At 34.6% G+C, this 23,285-nt stretch overlaps 1 protein-coding gene across 1 annotated transcript in view; it reads left to right on the forward strand.

Moving 5' to 3' along the window:
- The window catches only part of nipbla (NIPBL cohesin loading factor a), a 45,529-nt gene that overhangs the window by 10,058 nt on the left and 12,186 nt on the right, over positions 1-23,285 (forward strand). The window contains 27 exon segments of the mRNA XM_051109257.1: positions 1,009-1,378; positions 1,880-2,593; positions 4,476-4,640; positions 5,033-5,200; positions 8,238-8,309; positions 8,396-8,485; positions 8,818-8,918; positions 9,364-9,450; positions 9,569-9,800; positions 10,011-10,162; positions 10,258-10,338; positions 11,316-11,416; positions 11,519-11,645; positions 11,755-11,837; positions 11,927-12,059; positions 13,084-13,227; positions 13,338-13,424; positions 14,727-14,944; positions 15,050-15,152; positions 15,244-15,342; positions 15,437-15,583; positions 19,236-19,370; positions 19,488-19,586; positions 20,642-20,695; positions 20,788-20,896; positions 21,649-21,779; positions 23,088-23,228. Coding sequence (XP_050965214.1) covers positions 1,009-1,378; positions 1,880-2,593; positions 4,476-4,640; positions 5,033-5,200; positions 8,238-8,309; positions 8,396-8,485; positions 8,818-8,918; positions 9,364-9,450; positions 9,569-9,800; positions 10,011-10,162; positions 10,258-10,338; positions 11,316-11,416; positions 11,519-11,645; positions 11,755-11,837; positions 11,927-12,059; positions 13,084-13,227; positions 13,338-13,424; positions 14,727-14,944; positions 15,050-15,152; positions 15,244-15,342; positions 15,437-15,583; positions 19,236-19,370; positions 19,488-19,586; positions 20,642-20,695; positions 20,788-20,896; positions 21,649-21,779; positions 23,088-23,228 — 4,143 coding nt within the window.

A 23,285-nucleotide genomic window follows, 5' to 3' on the forward strand; every position in this document is an offset into this window, starting at 1 on the left:
TGTTCTATAATAATAGTTGACCAGCAGTTGGCAGTTTTTTGTGTTTGGCTGTTGTGTCAGAAGTGGGACTTTTATTTTGACAGCGCTGGATGCCAGCGCCTGTGCGCATGGGGCTCACATTCTGTTAAACAACGAAAGCTACAATACTCTCACATTTACCATCAGCCTTCAAGAATGCATTTATACTGTGTGTTTACTCTATGCTTTGTAATATTTAGCACTGCCTTGTCTTTGACAAAATTATGATTTCCAGTGCACACAGACTTAAAAGGTATACTAAGTGCGCTGTTGGTTACGATGTTAACTTCCTATTTATTAAAATCTTGCCATCTAAATAAATCCATTTAATCTGTTTTTTTTCCAAGTTCCGAATATTTTGTTTTCATATTAAGTTTCAAATTATTTCTAATTTTGTAAACATTATGTAAAATAAATGTTATTTCAGCAATTGCTACGCATTAATTTATACCTTTAACTATATTTGAACCTTTTTTAAAATTTCTTAAAAGTTATTTGTTTTATTTTTATTTTGTCGCTTGCTCTGTATTTCTTTCAAGTTTAGAATATTTTGTTTTTATATTAATTTTCAAAAAAGTTTTGTAAACATGTCTTGGAGAAGAAGGTGGCTGACAGCCAATACATAAGTAAAATATAGTAAAAAAAAAATATTGAAATAAAATACATAAAAATCTAAAAGTACAACCTATAAAAAGTTAAAAGTATAGTAACAATACATGCATAGCAATTGAAAAAAAATTATTTAGATGGTAACTTGGTTTACAGAATCACAAAGTTGCCATCTAAATAAATCTTTTTTTTTTTTTTTTTTTTTCAGGTTCAGAATATTTTTTTTATATAATTTTATTTCAGTATAGGCTGTCAGCCACCTTCTTCTCCAAGACATCGCCGTCGGCCATCAAAAATTAAAATTGGTCATCCACTTTTCTTTATATAACAGTAACTCTTTAAGAAGCTGTTCTGATTGTGTATTTCTCTGAAAACCATTAGGATCAGATGAGGGCGGGTTTCACATCTCACATACTGCAGTCATCTCCACCTTACACTCCTCCTTGCGACGGGGCTCAAGAACTGCATCTGGGCTCCCCGGACAAGCAGCGCGGTCTAAAGCCCAACGAGGGAGAGCGTGACCCGGCTGATAAGGCTACAGTGTATGATATCGTGGGCTCGCCCACAAAAGACCCTACTAAGCTAATCTTGAGGCAGTCACGGGGCAGGGCAGCAGATGTGGACCTTGGGGGAATGTATCCCGGTTCGGACCCAGAAGGAGAACTTGTGGAGGCACTTGCCGCAATAGAAAGAATGGAAAGCGAAGCGGCCATGGAAACGGAACGTGGCGCTAAAGAGGTGCAGGATAAAGGTATGATACAGGGTGTCAGTAAATACATTGTCTCCAAAACTAATATTTGCACTGATTTTACTGTCACTTTCATTCAATATGTGACCCTGGACCACAAAACCAGTCATAAGGGTCACTTTTGAGATTTGTACATCATCTGAAATCTGACAAATAAGTTTTTCATTGATGTATGGTTTGTTAGGATAGGACAGTATTTGGCCGAGATACAGCTATTTGAAAATCTGGAACCTAAGGGTGCAAAAAAAAAAGGAAATTTACAAAATATCGTTATGCAATATGTTCTTTACTTAATATCCTAATGATTTTTGGCATAAAAGAAAAAACAATAATTTTTGACCTATACAATGTATTTTTGGCTATTGGTAAAAATATACCTATGCTACTTAAGACTGGTTTTGTGATCCAGGGTCACAATTAATGCATTCCTGAAATGCGTAAGTTAAAAGCCCCCTCTATTTTCATAACAAAAATGACAAATCTCATCTTTTTGTCTTTTTATAGATAAGCCTTTGAAGAAGCGCAAACAGGACTCTCACCCGCAGGAGCCTGGCGCAGCTGGCACAGCTGGTTCAGGCTCTGGGGCTCCAGGTGGAGGGGGAGGGGCTAACGCAGGGCATAGGCTCGCCCCTCAGGAGGCCAGCGCCGCGGGCACCAGCGCCAGCCGCCCAGGCCTGCAAGTGAGCTTGGAGCAAGCGGGCAGAGTGGAGGACGCCTGCATGGGCATGCCCATCCCTGCCAGCGAGGCTCAGCGCTGGCCTCAGGAGCCGCAGGAGGGCGTCACCCCGAAGGCCCTTAAACACAAGCATGACCACGCTCCAGAACACCGGCATCAGCCCGATACCCCGCGGCAGAAACACAGACCCGAGGGCCGGCATGGTGACGTCGGCACGCAACGTGCGGCTCAGTCTGGAAGCAAACCAGCCGAGCTTCCTCCATACATGCTGGGTGAAAACACCAGCTCGGGAGTGCTTAAGAACTTCACCATTCCCAAAATCAGGAAAGATCTCGGAACAGGAGATATTCCAGAAGGGTGGAAGCAGCCGTGTGTGCGGCTGGAGAGGCTGGAACCAGAGGTGGATGTAAAGAAGACTGTCAAGCCTGTGGTCGTTCTGCAGAAACTCTCCATTGATGAAGTTCAGCGGTTCATGAGGGAAAGAGACTCGCGCGGCTCTAAGTCTGGCAAGAACAGGCTGTCCTCTGGGAGATCTGGGAAAGGTAGGGGAACTCCTTTCATCTTTGCTTATTCTAGTTTGAATAACGGTTTCCCACTCTGAGAACATCATGATGGTTTTACCTTTTGAATCAAACGAACAGCCAGGCAGGGAGATGTATTACTTGGCTGCATGTAAAAGGGTAGTTGTACAAAATGTTTCTTGGGTTTTCCAGCTGGTAAGAGCTGAACTGTTGGCACTTAGTGTTTTTTTTTTTTTTTTTTTTTTTTTTTTTTAAATTGAATTGAATTGAATTGACTGTTCGAAGAGGTTGTTGCAAGTTTCATAATAGTCTCATTTATGTAGCCAGATTTGTTGTATGATGGGTTAAAGAGTACAAAAAGTAATAGTACTGTTAAATAAATGGTTGTATTAGTATTAGTAATATTAAATAAGTAGTGAACAGTAGGTGGTGTTTTTTTTTTTTTTTTTAAACAGATGTTGGTGCGATTGTCATGATCAGTGTTATTTTAGTATTATTTATATACTTTAACAGTGTTTTTTTAATATTTTTAAATGAGCTGCTTTATTATTTTTATTATTATTTTTTTTTTAAATAATTTTGTTTTTGTTTTTATTAGCTTTTTGTTTTTTGCTAATATTTCTATATAGCTGTTTTTTTTTTCTTTTTTCAGTTTTTAGTTACTTCAGTCCTTTAGTTTACACTTATTTTAGTTAGATGCCAAGGCATTAGTTAAGTAAATATTGAATAAGAATAGTTAAATGTAAAATTGGGTTTAATTTGGCATGTTAAAGTGCAATTTTATTACTTAAAAAAAACAAAACAAAAAAAAAGCTAAATTAAAAACAGAAAACATTCACACATGCAAGGATTTCATCACCTGCAACAAACTTATGGTCCTTTGAAAAGCTAAATGTAATTCTTAATGGGTATAACTGTAATTATTGTAATAGACACCAGTGTTGGGGAAAGTTACTTTTAAAAGTAATGCATTACTATATTGCATTACTCCCTAAAAAGTAAATAATTACATTACTTTAATAGTTACTTTTTATGAAAAGTAATGTTGCATTACTATTGCGTTGCTTTTTAAATCTGTGCAGGGTACAAAATGCATACACCCCAGGCTGAAGGAAAAAAAAAATTCACGTTTGTACAGTACAACACAGTAATTTTTGCTTATTAGTATGTTTGAATTGGATCAACAAAGGTTAGCAGCGAAAACATTAGTTAATAAAATGGAATTAAACACACAAAGGATATTTGTTTTAACATACGTAATTTTTGCAAGTTTGCTTCATATTCTGAGATTGTGTTTGTCTGTTTTTATTCATTTTGAGAAACACTAAATCTGTTTTTGTGCAGGCGAGACAAATTAATCTAGTCCAGAGAACCACAGTAACATCATGTTTACATAGTGCACATAACACCTCTGCACTTACTCCTGAATTTTTTTTTCTCAACATGGGAACAGGAGAGTGGTCAGTCAGTACATGGGAAAGCAAATTTGAAAAAGTAACTCCGATATTTCCTCCTAAATTAAAAAGTAATGCATTACTTTACTAGTTACTTTCGGAAAAAAAGTAATCTGATTACATTTCTCACATTACTTGTAATGCATTACTCCCAACACTGATAGGCACACTCAGTATTTTTGACATCGCTGTCTGACTGTGTGTTGAACTATTAAATTATGAAATGTTGCATGTTGCCGCTGCTTAAATTGGCTTCTCATTTGGGTTTTGGCTAAATACTTCTGCTTGTATTCTAAAGTATCAGTACTTTTGACATCCCTACTGGTCAGTTTATTTAAGCTTGTTAGGACCACTGCAGATGTTATTTGTTTTGCCTCAATTACAGTTGATAATATAAACCCTGTATGTGCTGTAGGCAATGCAAGTTGAGTGTAAGTCTTTATGCACAGGTGGAATAGACCCGTCAGTGCTGAAAGATCTTCCTCCTGAGCTGCTGGCAGAGATAGAGTCCACCATGCCTCTGTGTGAGCGGGTGAAGATGAACAAACGCAAACGCAGCACTGTCAATGAGAGGCCTAAGTATGCGGAGGACAGCTCTGAGGACGAGGAGTACTGTAAGTAGCAGCACTGTAATGACTACTATCTGATTCACACACATAGAGGACCCCAAAATCAAAAAAGTGCAATGTTAATCAAGTTTTTCATTATGAATCCTAACCTAACTGAACATAGCTTAACTAAGTTCACAAGGTGCATCCTTGGATGCGTTTTAAACAGTACTGAGTTCATGTGCATGCTGGTCACTTGCTGACTGATTTCCCTTCACTGTCTACTCCATACCATTAAAATAATAAAAAATAGAATAAGTAAAAATGTCAACCAAACTAACAAAAGTAACTTAACTATAAGTAATATTAAAGTAGAAAGACTGGAACAGTTTTTTCTTATAAAACATATTTGTATTTACAACTTTATTTACATTTATGGTCTCTGTTTTCTGCCTCAGCATCTCGTAAACGCCAGAAGAAGGATCGTGACAGAACGTGGGAGTTAGAGGAGCGCGACCGGAGGAGTTCAGGAGAGCATCGAAGAGGAAGCTATGACGCACGTAGAGGCTCAGGCAGCCGATTCGACGACTCTGACCAAGATTCACCTCCTCCCAGCCTTAGTGACGGTTAGCTACAAACTATTCATTGTCCATGAAATTGATTATTCACCCAAAAATGAAAATTCTGTCATCATTTACTCGCTCTCATTTCATTCCAAACCCATAAGACTTTCTGTCCCTCCTCTGAAAGTCCAGGTAACCAAAACCTAAAGGGGTCATCAGATGCTAAGTTCACTTTTGTTGTTGTTTTGAACTTTTATGTTGTTTGAACATTATTGTGTGTTGGCAGTGCATGTACAAATCTACCCTATAATGATAAAAATCCATGCAGTGGTTTTTAATGAATCTGTAAAAATTATATCCCCTTTTTCAAATCGAGTCATTCTCAAATGCCTGTCATTGTGGTGTCACACCGTCAGAGGCCGCTCCCACGGTAGTTGATTGACATGAGTGTTTTACCTCAGATCAGCTGTAACAGTCTGCCCTTTTTGTTTCGATGCAAGAGCAGGGATGTAAATTAGACAAGAAAATCTCAGATTGAGCGATTGAGGTGTTGTGTTGCTGGATGTAATAATGAATCTAGTGATCGTCATTTACTCCCGACATCTGAGCCGCTGAAGATGCAGTAGATTACGTTTGTTTGTGAAGGGAATGCGCCTCCCGATCTACATATATCCGTCTATGTTGGAGCAAATCATTCGTGATCCAGCTTCACTTACAGCAGAAGTGAGTTTAAGGGTTTTTTTAAATGAATCTTTGCAATCGCCTTTCCTAATAATGTGCTATTTAGCAAGTTTAGCGGCTAAAGTAAACAGGCTCGTCACTCCACAGAGAGAAGAGAGGGGCGGGGCAAGCAGAGCTCATTTGCATTTAAAGCAGCCTCGACCAGAATGAGATGATTTTTACAGAGCTGATTTTGGCAAGGTAAAAGGGGTGTTGTTTTACACAACCATTGAGAATTTTTAACTAAAATATGTTATAGACTTTTCATTAAGACCCTAAGGAATCATATCAACTTGTGGAAAATGGGCATCCGATGACCCCTTTAAAGGTGACAAATCATGAAAATCAGACTTTTTCTGTGTTTAAGTGCTATAATCGGGTCCCCAGTACATCTACCAACCCAGACAATGTGAAAAAGGACCACCCAGTAACTTTGTTTTGATAAGCCTTTCTCTGCAAGAGTGAAAAAACGAGCGTGTCAGATTTCGCTCCCCCAATGACGTGGTAAGGGGATTTCATTATAATATTACTGCCCCTTAATTTGCACGTTTCCACCCACGGTGCTGTCATTTTGTTTAAGCAGGCGACAATGGTGTACTGTTTAGAGTCCCAGCATCAGATGAGACAAGAGACCAGTAGTGGATTTATTGATTTACTGTATATTACACTGCTGCCGCACATATCTAATATAAACATCCGCTGTTTACCTTCACACACATAACCAACTGTTTTTTTTTTACTCCTTTATGTGTTCAACATAAACTTGTGTGTATTTGACAGTTTAAGCAATAAGACATTAAAGAGAACTTATTTTAGTACTCACATGCCGTGTGCGTATGCTTCGGATGTGTGCGCTCAGAAAACCCTACATCAGAAGTTTAACCTAATACGGTTTATAACGCACGATAGACATGATAATCAAAATCAAACAGATGTTTTTTGGCAGAGTATCTGAGATACAAACTGTAAAGGCACAGCACTATTATGGAAATGGGGGTGGGGAGTAGCAGGTTATTTACATTTGAAGAGGCATGCACAAAAACACAGTGTTTCTGCTTCTACTTAAAATAGGCATTTTCAAAATCATATAATTAATGATCTGTGAGGTATTTTAAGCTAAAACTTCACAGACACATTCTGGGGACACCTGAGACTAGGGCTGGGCGATAAAACGATAACGATATGTATCGCGATAGACACGTGATCGATATCAATAAAAATGTGTTCTATAAAACGTTCGATATTTTTTTATTCTTCGTCGGAAGAAAACTGAGGTTGCGAAGCAAGCTTGGTTGCATTAACAAAGGCACTCGCTTTATAACCTAGCAACATGGGAGTGACAAAATTATTAAATTAATATCTTGTATTGTAGAATGGACGCTCAGTACCGCCGAGAGTTTCGCGCCATCGTTAAAACGAAACCGAAAGTAAAACGCGCGCGCGCGCATTCAAAAGCAGTTTTAATACCCCATGTTTAGAGAGCGACTCCCCAATGTGCGCAAATTAGACTACATAACATATCTAGGCTGTAGGCTATAGGTTGTGTAGTTGTATTTAATGCAACCTTAATATTCATTTAGTGCTCCTAAATTTAGTTTTGGTGCTCCTAACTATTTGAAGTTGGGAACACCAGTGCTACCAAGTAAAAAAGTTAATTTCGATCCCTGAACACAAGCAGCAGACCACCATGGAGAGGTACTCTGCATCAGTGCCTTATGACAAAGAATCTAAATGGTACAAAGATAAAACGGAGGCAGTGGCATATTTCTCTGTTTATATTTAACACTGCACTATTTTATTACACTTTATTAAGCATTTCTTACATTTTCTTTCATTTTGCACCTTAAATGTTAAGAGATAATTGTTAAGTGTTCATTGTGACTTTAGAATTATGTTTACATTTTAATTATTTGAGTTTTCCATGGTTGTTGACATTTCTGTCTTAATAACTGGGGGGGGTTATGATCAGAGGAAGGTTAAGTTTAAAATAAAAATGTTGAAATGTAATATATTTTTCTCCTGTTCCTTATTTTAAATGGGTCATAAAAAATATCAATAATTATCGATATCGACCGATATCGGTTTTCAGCCATATCGCCCAGCCCTACCTGAGACTTAAATTACATATTGTAAAAAGGGGCATAATAGGTCTCTGTTAAAAGATCCAAAAAGGTTTGTAAAGGATGTAATGTTGGCAATTTTTATTTTTGGGTGAACTATTTCTTTGAGCATTTTATTATGAAAGCACATTTCTGTTCCAAAACTCAGCGTAGCTATAGTGTCATCATATTATTTGAGGTTTTTCTGAAGTTTGCTTAAATGGTTTATTAGTGTTTGAGTTAGAGATTTTTTTTTTTTTTTTTTTTTTTTTTTTTTTTAGTTGCAAGACGTTTAAAGTCAAAGGAGAAGCAGAAGAAGAGGAAAGCGTATGAGCCCAAGTTAACACCTGAAGGTAAACCCTCGCACCTCCTTCATAACATTTTCTCCTGTCAGAATGATGCTCATTAAAACCCTGTATTTTTCCAATTTTATTTTCAGAAATGATGGACTCTTCCACTTTTAAAAGGTTCTCGTTAAGTATTGACAACATCTTGGAGAATCTTGAGGATGTGGACTTTAATGCTCAGGGTAGGGCAATGTATCTCTTTTTGTAGAATTTACCTGTATCATATTTGCTAAATTAAATTTAATTTTTAATTTTGCAATGTTTATTCCAAAAATAGTGCATGTTTTGCACCAACACGTCACACTGTCTTACATAATATGATGTGGATAGGAATATGACGATATTCATCGTTTTTGTTTAATAAGCCTTTTTTGCAAATCAGTAGATTTTTTTTTTTTTTTTTTTTTTTTTTTTTTTTATTGTTGACAGATGCAGGACTTTGTGTACCAAACTCTTTCTGTTTTTGACTATGGTCATCTCACATTCTGTGTTGACTTGTTTTTTGTGTTATCAGATGACGATGAAATTCCTCAGGAGCTGTTGTTGGGGAAACAGCAGCTAAGTGAATTAGGTAGTGAATCTGCTAAGATAAAAGCCATGGGCATCACCTGCAGGGTAAGAGATATGTCACTGTATACTACCCCTTTTATGCGGTTGTTAAAAGTATGGTGGGTTTAGGCTAGTCCATTTCAATAAGCAATCCTTCTCTAGTACATCTATAAAGGCCAATAGGTTTGATAGTGCATTCCTAAAATTTGAAAAAGTTGAAGTGCACTTTAGTTGCGTTATATATTTTGAACAAAAATACAGTAAAAGTAGTAATATTGTGGAAATATTATTACAATTTAAAATAACTACTTTCTGTTTAAATGTATTTTAGAATATAATTTATTCCTGTCATCAAAGATGAATTTTCAACATAATTACTCCAGTCTTCTGGGTCACATGTGTTTTTTTTTTTTTTTAATAACATTTATTTGAAATAGAAATAATTTGTTTTCTGTAATGTCCACTCTAGCTATATACCTCATATTCTTTTGTTGTTTCCTCTAATGCCCAGATTCCTTCTGATAAACTGGTGAAACTGTTGAATATTCTGGAAAAGAACATTCTGGATGGAGCCAGTCTTTCAACACTCATGAATCTCGTAAACATTACTTTGTTCCTTAATCGTGTTATATTTGTGATATTTTCACACTTCAAATGATGCTATTACTTGTAGTTCAGTGCTTTTACCTCAGTCTTTCCTCTCTGTTCTTCATCAGGATAACGACGGAGAGGACGAGGAGCGTCTCTGGCGGGATCTCATCATGGAGCGTGTGACCAAATCAGCGGATGCGTGTCTGACAGCACTGAACGTCATGACATCATTACACATGCCCAAAGCCGTGTACATTGAGGACGTGATCGAGAGAGTTCTGCAGTACACGAAGTTCCACCTGCAAAACACTCTCTACCCGCAGTATGATCCAGTCTACAGAATTGACCCTAAAGGAGGTGAGAAGCTACACTTCTGCCTGTTTACACCTTGTCAAACGAACAGTATTAAAATTACACATTTTATGCATTTTATTAAATTTTACTTTGGTATTTACTACCAGTTTACTTCCGTGGTTGTAAATCACCAGTTTATTAAATGTGAACTGTGTGTAATGAATGAACTGCTTCCTAACATCTTCATGTGGTTTGAACCATGTGTGGTTTCAGGTTCCATGCTGAGCTCCAAAGCAAAGCGAGCCAAGTGCTCCACCGCCAAGCAGAGGGTCATCGTCATGCTCTATAACAAAGTGTGTGACGTCGTCAGCAACATCTCTGAGCTGCTGGAAATTCAGCTGATGACCGATACGACAATATTGCAGGTAGGAATTGAGCAGTGCAGTGTATTTGTGTATACTTTATAGTTTATTTGCATTTATTGCATGTTGTATCGCTCTGTGTTTTTGTTCTTTTGCAGGTCTCTTCGATGGGAATCACTCCATTCTTTGTGGAGAATGTCAGTGAGCTGCAGCTGTGTGCCATAAAGCTGGTGACGGCGGTATGTTTTCTTAAATTTGCAGCAAAACCCTGTGCATTTGTTTGGTCATGCACTGAAAGCATTTCTCAACTTTAACAAAACTGGGAAGAAATATTTTGCATGATAATGTTTTGAGATTTATAATTGGGTCAAAAACTTTCAGATGTCCACACCAAAAGAAATTTACAAAAGTGATTTTATGTCCATAGAAAGCACATTAAATGTAAGTTAAGTGTCTACTTTTAAGGTTTCAGTTTTTGGAGAATAAGATGTCAAAATTTGGATAATAAAAAGTTAGTGTCATTCAGTGTAACACAATATTTATGTAAAAATTCAAACAACATACTTATTCTGACTTGTACATAAAAAAATAAAAAAAAATATATAAAAGAATAAGGGAGCATATTAAAAAATGTCATAAATTGATTTTTGTTGTAAAAATGCCTGACAAGATTTTTACATTGAACAACATTTTAGATGGTGTTGTCTGTAAATTAGGGAAAAATTAATGATTTTTATTTTTTGCTCAGAAAAACAAAAACAAAAATGCAACTAAATTAAACAGAAAAATTTAATTTATTTATTTATTTATTTTTTTTTGGAAAAACAATTTTATACAACAGTACTGTACTTATTTTATGCTTAAATCCTTTTTCGTTTTTGACCCAATTATAAAATATATAATACTATAAATATTATTAAATTAATTAATTATTTAAAAAAATATTCATTAAATAAAAACAAAACTATTTAGCACTTTTCCCCTTTCTTCTGTCAGGAATGTCTCTGTTTTGTCTTGTGACAAAATTAATTAAAATAATTGCAAAATGTATTAATTATAAAATGCTTAAATACTAATTATAAAATACTTATTTTGGCTTAAAATCATGAATATTGCTTTTGCTTTCTTCTTTTACGACCAAAGAAAATGTGGAAATCAGACTGAACTGTCAAAACATGACACTAATGGAGGCATCTCGCTTCTCTCTTTGTCTCAGGTGTTCTCTCGTTATGAGAAGCATAGACAGTTAATTCTAGAGGAAATCTTTACCTCTTTGGCCAGACTGCCTACCAGCAAACGCAGCCTCAGGAACTTCAGGTACTGATATGACCACCTAAATTCAGATGACAGCTCTGTCTAAACTGTGGTCTGAGATAAACTCAAGTGTATCCTGCATGTTGTTTCTGTCTGTGTGTTTAGGTTGAACAGTAGTGATGCTGAGGGTGAGCCCATATACATTCAGATGGTTAGTGCTCTGGTGCTGCAACTAATTCAGTGTGTAGTCCACCTGCCTTCTGAGAAAGACACTGAAGACGATCACAAGAAGGTACTAGATACTCACCCAACACCACTTGAGCTAGTGTCACATTTGTACTATTGCCACAAAGTCTAGTATAGATTACAGGCTGTGCTAACAGTATTAATTTGTTTTTTAGGTTGACGACGATGTGTTCATCACCAACTCGTATGAAACGGCCAGACGGACGGCTCAGAACTTCCTTTCTGTCTTCCTCAAGAAGTCAGAACACCCTTCCTGTTTTCCTTTTTTTATCATGAAATATGCGTGTACAGTACTCATTGTGATTTTGTATCATAATTGCTTCTCAGGTGTGGCAGTAAACAGGGTGAGGAAGATTACAGGCCGCTGTTTGAGAATTTCGTGCAGGATCTGCTGTCTACAGTCAACAAACCCGAGTGGCCCGCTTCAGAATTACTGCTAAGCCTGCTGGGTAGATTACTGGTAAGAACAAGCTATAGCAAATCACATTATTTGCAGCAGAGCATTAACCTCCCCCTACATGCATATGTAGAATTAATGAAAAAAATTTTTTTTTTTTTTTTTTTTAAGAAATTAATACTTTTATTCACCAAGGATGTATTAAGTTAATAATTAAAAGTTTATTAAAAGTTAATAATAAATAATTTACATTGTTATAAAATATTTATATTTTGAATAAACACTGTACTTTTTAAACTTGTTATTCATGAAAGAATCCTGAAAAAGAAAATTACAGGTTCCAAAAAATATTTGGCAGCACAACTGTTGATATTATCCAACATTGATCATTCTAATAATAAATCCGCATATTAGAATGATTTCTGAAGGATCATGTGACACTTAAGACTGGAGTAACAGCTGATAAAAATTCAGCTTTTCATCACAGGAATAAATTCTATTTTAAAGTATGTTAAAATAAAAAACATTATTTTATATTGTAAAAACATTTTGCAATATTACTGTTTTTTTTTTTTTTGTATGTTTTTAATCAAATAAATGCAGCCTTGATGAGCATAAGAGACTACTTTAAAGACTATTACAAGTCTTACTGACCCCAAACTTTTGAACGGTAGTGTATATATATATATATATATATATATATATATATATATATATATATATATATATATATATATATATATATATATATATAAATAAATAAATAAATTAAATAATAAATATTAATAATATTGTTAATAATGATTATTATTATTATTATTATTATTATTATTATTATTATTATTATTGTTGTTGTTGTTAATCATTTAAAGGTATTGTTCCTCATGCTTTAACAAATTATTTACGTGAAACAACTGTTTGAATTAAAGTTCAGGCAGACGGGTTTGTAGCATTGTAAAAAGATAAAAAAAAAAAAAAAAAACATAATTTAAGTAATGAAAGAAAATACTCTAAATCTGTGCTTGCAGTGAAATACATAGGTTAATACTACTTCAGTAATTCTTGATTCTTCATGCTCTGTCTCTAGGTGCACCAATTCAGTAACAAGCAGACAGAGATGGCATTGAGAGTGGCATCACTGGATTATCTGGGTACTGTAGCAGCCAGATTGAGAAAAGATTCTGTCACCAGCAGGATGGACCAGAAAGCCATCGACCGCATCATTAGAGAGGTACATGCACGTGTATCTTCAATATGCATATTGGTGCATATGGACTACATCTAATAAACACTGAATTTTAAATGTGTTTTTATTTAATATTTTTTTGTATGTGTCTTTAGAGCTCAGAGGGAGACGAGACTCAGCGGCTACAGAAAGCCTTATTGGATTATATGGATGAAAATGCAGAAACAGACCCTGCTCTCACAGTGAGTCCAGCTCAGATGCTTTTCATGTCCGGTGGCCTTTATGTCTAGTTGTGGTCAGTCAATATGTGTTTTTCTGTGATCAAGTGTCAAAATCTAAAGTGCATCTAAAAAGTTGCCTTTGGTAATTTAACGCCTGTGAATAACAATAAATTAAGTAAATGTTGGTAGAGAAAATCCTTAGGATTATATATAGGTACTCTAAATGTACCTGGTGAGTTTAGACCCCCCCCACCAATTGGTATTTTGTAAATTAATGAATATTATTTAGCACAATATTAGCATTTTACTGTTAGCAGATATCAGTAATAATAGTTGTTGTTGTTGTTGTAGTAATTTATTATAATAATAATTATTATTATTATTACTATTAATATTAATAATAATAATAATAATAATGATGATGATGATGATTTTAAAAGTAGTGGTGAAAGTAGTAGTAGTAGTAATAATATTAATAATAATACGGATTTTATTATTATTATGAGTATTATCATTTATTCATAGCAGATACCAGTAATAATAAAAATTATAAAAATAATACTATTGTATTGTATAATGTTGTTATTAATGTTGTTTGGTCACATGATACATATGATAATTGGTTATGTCAATTATTATTATTATTATTATTATTATTATTATTATTATTAAAACAGGACATGCACAAAATTTGCATTTTACTGGTAGCAGATATCAGTAATACTACTTGTTATAATTTATTATTATTGATGATTAAAAGAAGTGGTGATTAGTAATAATAATACTACTAGTAGTAGTAGCAGTAGTAATAGTAATAATAATAATGATAATAACAATAATAAAAATTATTATTATTAAAAATATCATTTTACTCATAGCACATATCAGTAATAATAATACTAATGTTGTTACTAATGTTAATTACATGATAATTGGCTGTGCAAGCGATTGTTATAATAAACAAGACATGCTCAAAATGTAACATTTTACTGGTAGCAGATATCAGTAATAATTGTTGTTGTTATTTATTATTATAATTATAAATGATTTTAAAAGTAGTGGTGATAGAAGTAATAATAATAATTATTATTAATAAATAGCATTTTACTCATAGCAGATATCAGTAATAATAATACTACTGTTATTAATGTTAATTACATATGATATTGGCTATATAAGTTATTATTCTAATAATAAATGAGACGTGCAAAATTAGAATTGTACTATTAGCAGATATCACTAGCTTGAATATATATATATTTTTTATTTATTTATTTTTTTTAATTCTTAATGCTTAATGGTCACTCTGATCTTGTATTGTAGTTTGCACGCAAATTTTACATCGCTCAGTGGTTCAGAGACTGCACTACGGAGGCTGAGAAGGCCATGAAGAGTCAAAATCAAAAGGAGGAGGACTCTGAGGGCACGCAGCACGCCAAAGAGCTCCAGGCCACCGGAGACATCATGCAACGTGCAGAAACTCGCAAGAAATTCCTCCACACCGTCATTAAATCAACTCCCAATCAATTTACTACTCTCAGGTATTATCATATCACTGCCTCAATGATGTAACATCCTCAGCTTCAGTCAAGATTGGATTATAAGGGTTATATTGTGGTGTTAATGCCAAATAAATCTTTTGACAGGATGAATTCAGACACTGTGGATTATGAGGATGCCTGCCTTATCGTACGCTACTTGGCCTCCACCAGACCCTTCTCTCAGAGCTTTGACATCTACCTGACACAGGTGAGAAGAGGGGTCTAAAATGTAGGCATAATCAGCTTCCTCCTCGTATTAATGTGCCTAATCAGTGCATCTTTTATGCTTTTTCTTTTAGATTCTGAGAGTGTTAGGGGAGAGCGCTATAGCTGTCAGGACCAAAGCCATGAAGTGTTTGTCTGAGGTGGTGGCTGTTGATCCCAGTATACTGGCCAGGGTAAGAAATGCAAACTGACAGCACAAGACTATAGATAATTATCAGAGTTGACCGTTCATGCCTTTTAATTGGTATGTTTGTCTGTGTTGTGCAGTCTGATATGCAGCGTGGTGTTCATGGCCGGTTGATGGATAACTCCACCAGTGTGAGGGAAGCAGCGGTCGAGCTCCTGGGACGGTTTGTGTTGAGTCGACCTCAGCTGACAGAGCAGTACTATGACATGCTCATTGAGAGGATACTGGTATGACTGCACTTTAAATAACTACCTGTCTGAAAGATAAGGCATTAAATTTAAGGCCATAAAAAGTCTTAAATGGTACACAAATGTCTTAATTATAATTTCAAGTGGTCTTAAATTTAGGGACAGAAAGACAAGAATTGCCATATGGTTTAATGTGACCATTAAACATCAAAAAGCTGTGATTTGAAAGTCAGATGCTGCTGCTTTGTGTAGTGCCATTACTGGGGAAACGGCTATATTTCTGACGTTCCAAAAGCGCCATCTGCTGGTAGAGAATGAATTTGAATTTTCAGTGAGGCAATCTGCTGTTTATGTTCAGACAGTGTGAAAATTAACCCGTGTTTTTATGCTGCGAACACACAGAATTGTAAATGTAAACTGGTGAATTGACAAGAAGATAATGCATGACAAAAATCGAAACAATTAAAATTAAAATGCATTTACTTATTAATATTTAATTCATATGTTATTTTAAGTTTTATAGTAATTTAAGTTTTTAAAGGGGTCATCGGATGCCTATTTTCCACAAGTTGATATGATTCTTTAGGGTCTTAATGAAAAGTCTCTAATATACTTTGATTAAAAATTCTCAATGGTTTTGTAAAACAATACTCTTTTTACCTTGTCAAAATGAGCTCAGCAAAAATCATCTCATTCTAAGGGGTTGTTCCTTTAAATGCAAATGAGCTCTGCTCACCCCGCCCCTCTCTTCTCTCTGTGAAAAGACGGTCTTGTTTACATTAGCCGCGTTTAGCCTAACTACCAAGTTATAAGAAAAGGCGATTGCAGAGATCATTAAAAAAAACCCCTTATACTCACTTTTGCTGTAAGTGAAGCTGGATCATGAATGATTCGCGCGAACATAGACGGGTATATGTACATCGGGAGGTACATTCCCTTCACAAACAAACGTAATCTACTGCATCTTCAGCGGCTCAGATGTCGGGAGTAAATGACGACCACTATGTTCATTATTACATCCAGCAACACAACACCTCAGTCGCTCAGTCAGAGATATTTTTGTCTAACTTACATCCCTGCTCCGGCATTGAAACAAAGAGGGCAGACTGTGACAGCTGATTCGAGGTAAATCGCTCATGTCAATCAACTATTGTGGGAGCGGCCTCTGTCGGTGTTACGGCACACCGACAGGCATCTGAGAATGGCTCGATTTGAAAAAGGGGATATTATTTTTACAGATTAATTAAAAACCGCTGCATGGATTTTTATCATTATAGGGTAGATTTGTACATATACTGCCAACACACATTAATGTTCAAACAACATGAAAAAGTGAACTTAGCATCCGATGACCCCTTTAAGTTTTAAGATTTTATTTTATTTTTTTAAAGAAAATACTTTTCCTCCGGAACAATTTATTAAATATCCATTTATAATATTACAAAAGATTTATATTTCAAATAAAATTATTTAAAAAAAAAAAAATTCTATTAAAAAAAAAAAACCCTGAAAAACTGGTTTCATGGTTTCCTCAAAAATGTAATGCAGCTCAACAGTTTTCAAGATTGTAAGAAGAACTTTTTTCTTGCACAGCAAATCAGCACATTACAATGATTTCTGAAGGATCATTGACACTGAAGACTTATTCAGTAAAATTCAGTCTGTTGAAAATTCATCTTTGCCATAATAGAATAAATTACATTTTAAAATGTTTTAAAATGAGCATGGTTATGTTAATTAGTAATAATAATTTACAGTAAGGGTGGGAATCTTTCGGTACCTCACGATTCAATTGAAATCTATTCTTGGGGTCATGATTCGATTAAAAATCGATTCACTATTTTTCGTTTTTTTTATTCACGATTCTCAATTTTTTTATTACTTTTTTTTTTTTTTTTTTTTTTTTTTTTGTGCACACTGGACATCAAATGCACCAGTATTTTAAAGGAGAAGTTCACTTCCATAACCAAAATTTACAGATAATTTACTCACCCCTTTGTCATCCAAGATGTTCATGTCTTTCTTTCTTCAGTCGATAAGAAATTGTTTCTTGAGGAGAAAAATTCAGGAACCATCTCCATATGATGGACTTCAGTGGTGCCCCCAAGTTTGAACTTCCAAAATGCAGTTTAAATGCAGCTTTAAATGGCTCTAAACGATCCCAGCTGAGGAAGAAGGGTTTTATCTAGCAAAACAATCTGCTATTTGCAAAACAAATTGGCAATGTATGTAGTTTTTACCGGTTCAGTACGGTCAATACAGTTATGGTATGTTGAAAAACTCCCATCTCGTTTTCTTCCATAACTTCAAAATCGTTGAGAAGTACAGAGCCAGTGTTTACAAAGTGAACATGCAAAGATGATCAAATGCCCTTTACAAAAAAAAAAAGGTAAAATAGAAGAAAACGAGACAGGAGTTTTTCAACATACAGACTACGTATGCGCATCGTAGAGACCAGACAAGACGAGCATTTGAGGTAAAAAAAAATTATGTAAATTATAAATTTGTTTAGAAAATGACAGATCATTTCGCTAGATAACACCCTTCTTCCTCAGCTGGGATCGCCATATAAAGCCGCATTTAAACTGCATTTTGGAAGTTCAAACTTTGGGGCACCACTGAAGTCCACTACATGGAGAACATTCATGAAATGTTTTCCTCAAGAAACGTAATTTCTTATCAACTGAAGAAAGACAGACATGAACATCTTAGATGACAAGGGGTGAGTAAATTATCTGTAAATTTTTGTTCTGGAAGTGAACTTTAATACAAAAACACAACATTTTATATAGTATGGGTAGTCCAGACTCAAGAAGTGAGTGTTTCCTACTAGCTATTAACTTCTAAATAAATAAAAAATATTTTACACTTTCCATTAGGGATGTGTCCGAATCCGATTATACCATGTTCAAATAAGAAATGACATGTACTACGAAACCCCTAAATATGAGATGGGAGGGAAAAATATATTTCAGTGCTTTGTCTCTCAATTATATCGTTGAGAAATTACACTGTATATAAATTGCAGGCATCAGGGAGCCGTTATTAATATGTGGGGCATTGAAACTGCTTGTAAACTGTGTGCTTCACACGGAGTGGCAGTAGGCCTACTTACCACATATTTTACAAGATTTGGTATTTGTCAGTGGTGCTCAGAATCTGCAAATCATTCGCCATTGTCCTATCTGTCACCTCTTCTTACTCTGTTTTGTGCTTAGTGAAATAGATATTCAATACTCTTATGTAACAGGCTACCGCTAGTAAGTGGCTAGCAGCTGTTTTCTGTGCCTTTCCTAATATGGATTCACTATTTGGGCACATCCCTACTTCCCATAATAACAAAAAATCAATAATTAATATAATATTTTTCCAAACACCTGCCCTCACTGAAAATGGGGCAGGATGTACTTGTTTTTCATTCTCCATTGCTGTTTTGTTCAGTAGACTTTTTTGTTATTATGCATACAGCTTTTATGACCTCACTATAATTTTTAAATATAGGTAATGTGGGTTTGTCATTTTAAAAGATAATTTTACATACGGCAAGAATGCACCTAAAATATGCGCTTTCCCTTTAGACACTGATGTAAATTTTAGCCTAAATTCTTGATTTAGGAGGTTTTTTTTCCCTATTTTGAATACTGTACATGCAATCTGTGAGTAATTTATGTTTATATGTGCTTTACTCCAGGACACCGGTATCAGCGTGAGGAAGAGGGTGATCAAGATTCTGAGAGACATCTGTTTAGAGCAGCCCAACTTCAGTAAGATCACAGAGATGTGCGTGAAGATGATCCGCAGGGTCAATGACGAGGAGGGCATCAAGGTGCAACTACATTCCCAGCTTTGTTTTGCATGATAAATGCAGTGCTGAACTACAGTTGTGATAGGATTTTCCAGTTAGTGACAAAAGTTTGAGCTAACAGTCTGTTTCTCCCTGCAGAAACTGGTGAATGAAACATTCCAGAAGCTGTGGTTTACACCAACAGCCAACCACGACAAAGAGACAATGAATAGGAAGATTCTCAACATCACTGATGTGGTCAGTCCAATCACTGTCCTTCCTTCACCAACTAGCTGTATATACTGTATATATTTTTTCTTTCTAATTAAGGGGTGTAACGTTATACAAACATAATGGTTTGGTGCATACCTCGGTTTTGATGTCACAGCTCAGTATGATTTCGATATAGCAGTAATAAAATAGTTTTTTTTCTTATTATTATTATTATTATTATTGAACAGAAGTTTACTGAACAAAAATTTCTCTTTCTTTAAATAAATTCAATTATAATTCGAATTTTCTTAGGGATAAAAATCTACCTCAGTCGCCAAAATCTACCAAAATCGCCTTTCCAAATGAAGTTCTTAACAATGCATATTACTAATCAAAATAAAATTTTGATATATTTACAGTAGGAATTTTAGAAAATATCCTCATGGAACATGATCTTTACTTAATTTCCTAATGGTTCTTGGCTTAAAAGAAAAATTGATAATTTTGACCCATACAATGTATTTTTGGCTATTGCTACCAATATATCCCAGCAAATTAAGACTGGTTTTGTGGTCCAGGGTCACACATATAATTGTTTTGTCTGACCACAGGTTCGATTCTGCATTTGTTTTATTTGGCTCTAATTCAGAGTATGATGTTTACATAATCAATGTGAGAACCACTGGCAGCTGTTTGTGGTTGTAGCTAGGTAACACTAGAGAAGGCATGCTTTCACTCAATTGGTTTTACTACCAAAACACAAGATGTGCCAGTGGAGCTTGCATCTCTTTGCACCAGATGCATTGCAAGATATGTAGAAAATGTGAGCTCTTTCCTGAAGGCAGTTTCTGCTGAGACATCAATAATGAGAAAAGCAATTGCTGCTCTTTTTGGAGAATATCAGTCTTGCTTTACTTTATTCATTCATATGAAATGCACCCTAATTCCTTGGTACATAGCGGTATTAATAACAGAACTTTCACACAAATCGGTCAAATCAAACTGACTCTGGTCCATACCTAAAAATCAGGTGTGAAAATTGCTTTTCTTTGAAATAGTGCATTGTCCCTAAGCTGATCCTGTTCTTTTCTGTGCCGCAGGTCGCTGCCTGTAAGGACACTGGCTATGACTGGTTTGAGCAACTCCTGCAGAACGTAAGTGTTTTCAGGTCAAATCCGTTTACGTTGTCCGGTGTCTAGTTTGGATGACTGCAGAGCTGCAATTCATTCTGTTTTGTTTTTTAAAGCTTTTAAAGTCAGAGGAGGACTCATCTTATAAGCCGGCCAGGAAGGCCTGTGTGCAGTTGGTGGATAATCTTGTGGAGTACATCCTCAAATACGAGGAGGCACTTGCAGGTATGCCCACACTTCTATACCGAAATCTGATTTGTTTCATAACCTATCAGTTATTAGTAATCTTGTAAAGCCAGATGTATGAAATAATAGTCACAAAAAATTATATCAGAATGGAAGTGTTTATAGAACCTTCAGACAAAAATCAGCTTGCACATATGGTTTTTGTGTATCATATTTTTTTGATGCATCAGGCTTTTTATGTATCATGTAATATGTAATAGCAGAAATATAGAGCTCACACTACATAACACCTGAATTTTATTTGGTGGACCAAACTGAGCAAAAATACGCAATTTAGTTATATACTGGTAGTTATATGGCCAAAAGTAAGATGAAATTCTGATAGCTTTTAGTGTTATGCTCAAAGCTTTGTAGTTTTTTTTTTTTTTGTAGTTAAATTGCTTCAGTCCATTAAATGTTAAACGTAAATTATTATTAATGATATAGAAGTGTTACGTTTACTTTATATTTATTTTTGCAATTTTTTTTTTTATTTTAACCATCGTTTATCCAAAAACCATCGAGTTTTCCTAGCCATTTTTACATGGTGCTTTATTTATTTATTTATTCATTTATATATTTATTTTGTAGTTTTTGTTTTTTATACATATTAGTGTTTAGGTTGCATTTAATGTCATTTTTGTAAATAAAAAAATAAATTATTGTATGAGTAGTTGTAATGCATTAATGAGTGAATTTATGGTTATGGTTTTCCCATATTAATTCGCTGTTGTGATGCTGTCTGTGTGCAGAGCACAAGAGTGTGAACTCCACACGGTTGGTTGCATGCATCACCACACTGTATCTGTTCAGTAAGATCAGAGCGCAGCTGATGGTCAAGCATGCCATGACTATGCAGCCCTACCTCACCACCAAGTGCAGTGTAAGTTCACACTTTCATTTTTACAGTAAACATGCCATTTTGCAGCATTTTGTATTTTTAATAATAAATTTGTATTATATCAAATTAGAAAAAATTTCATAGGGTCTTATTATTAAGTAAGTGCAATAAATTATTAAATTGTTGATGTTTTATAAATTTAATTTATATGCATTTTTAATTATTAAAATGTCCTTAAACCATTGAAAATGGAATACAGAAAAATTAAGACTGAAAACAGAATTTGGGAAGAACAAAAAGTTTTTGCTGAACTTTTAGTACATTGTTGCTAAATTGTAAGTTTTATGATTTTAATTAGGCTTTTTCATTATTAAAATTTAATTCAAATATTAGAACAGAATCCAAAAATTAAAGAAATTGACGGGGGAAAAACGGAATCCAGAATTACTGGAAATAAATGGAATTTGGGGAAAAAAAAAATCTAATGGATTTCACAGGGCCCTAAACAGTAAAGTTTTGTTAAACCTTTGTATATTTAAAACCTTTGTGAAAAATTTGTATTTTTAATAATTCTGGAAAAATGTAAAAACAACAACAGTTTTCTGAAAAATTACATCTTAAAAAATAAATAAATAAAACATTTCATAGGGTCTTATTATTGTAAGTGCAATAAATTATTACATTTAATTTATTGGACATGCTTTTTTTTTAATTATTAAAATTTCTTTAAACCATTGAAAATGAAAAACAAAAATATTACAACTGAAAACAGAATTTGGGAAAAATAAAAACTTTTTGCCAGGCTTGTAGTAATTTGTGGCTAAATTGTAATAGTTTTATGATTTTAATTAGACTTTTTCATGATTAAAATTTAATTCAACTATTAAAACAGAATCCAAGAAATTGAGGGGGGAGGGGGGAATCCAGAATTACTGGAAATAAATAGAATTTGGAAAAAAATAAATAAAATGGATTTCATATGGCCCTAAAAATTAATGTTTTGTTAAACCTTTAAAAAAAGTGTTTAATTGGTTTCATGTAATTGTGAGTTTTATGATTTTATTTATACATGCTTTTTAATTATGAAATATAATGTAACCACTAAAATGAAATCCAGAAAGAGTGAAACTTAAAATTAAAATGGAAGAAAGTAAAAATAAATTAATAATAATAATACAACTGATTCATAGGGCTCTATGCAGAGCAACTGTAAGTGTAATATTTATATTATTTAAGGTCATTCTGCCATCTAGTGGCCATTTATTGCTAGTGATTTAAGATGATATTGTGCCAGGGTACACGTGTCAGAAGTGTTTATGCTTAATGCTTTTGCATTTGTCATTTTCACAGTCTCAGAGTGACTTCATGGTGATTTGTAACGTTGCGAAGATCCTGGAGCTTGTGGTTCCTCTGATGGATCACCCCAGCGAGAGCTTCCTGACCACCATTGAAGAAGACCTGATGAAACTCATCTTAAAATATGGCATGACCGTAAGTGACCTGCACTCACCCATTTGTATACATAATTCATATATGTAAATTAATGTT

The sequence above is a fragment of the Labeo rohita genome, chromosome 5, assembly GCF_022985175.1.
Source record: "Labeo rohita strain BAU-BD-2019 chromosome 5, IGBB_LRoh.1.0, whole genome shotgun sequence".
Classification (NCBI taxonomy): Eukaryota; Metazoa; Chordata; class Actinopteri; order Cypriniformes; family Cyprinidae; genus Labeo; species Labeo rohita.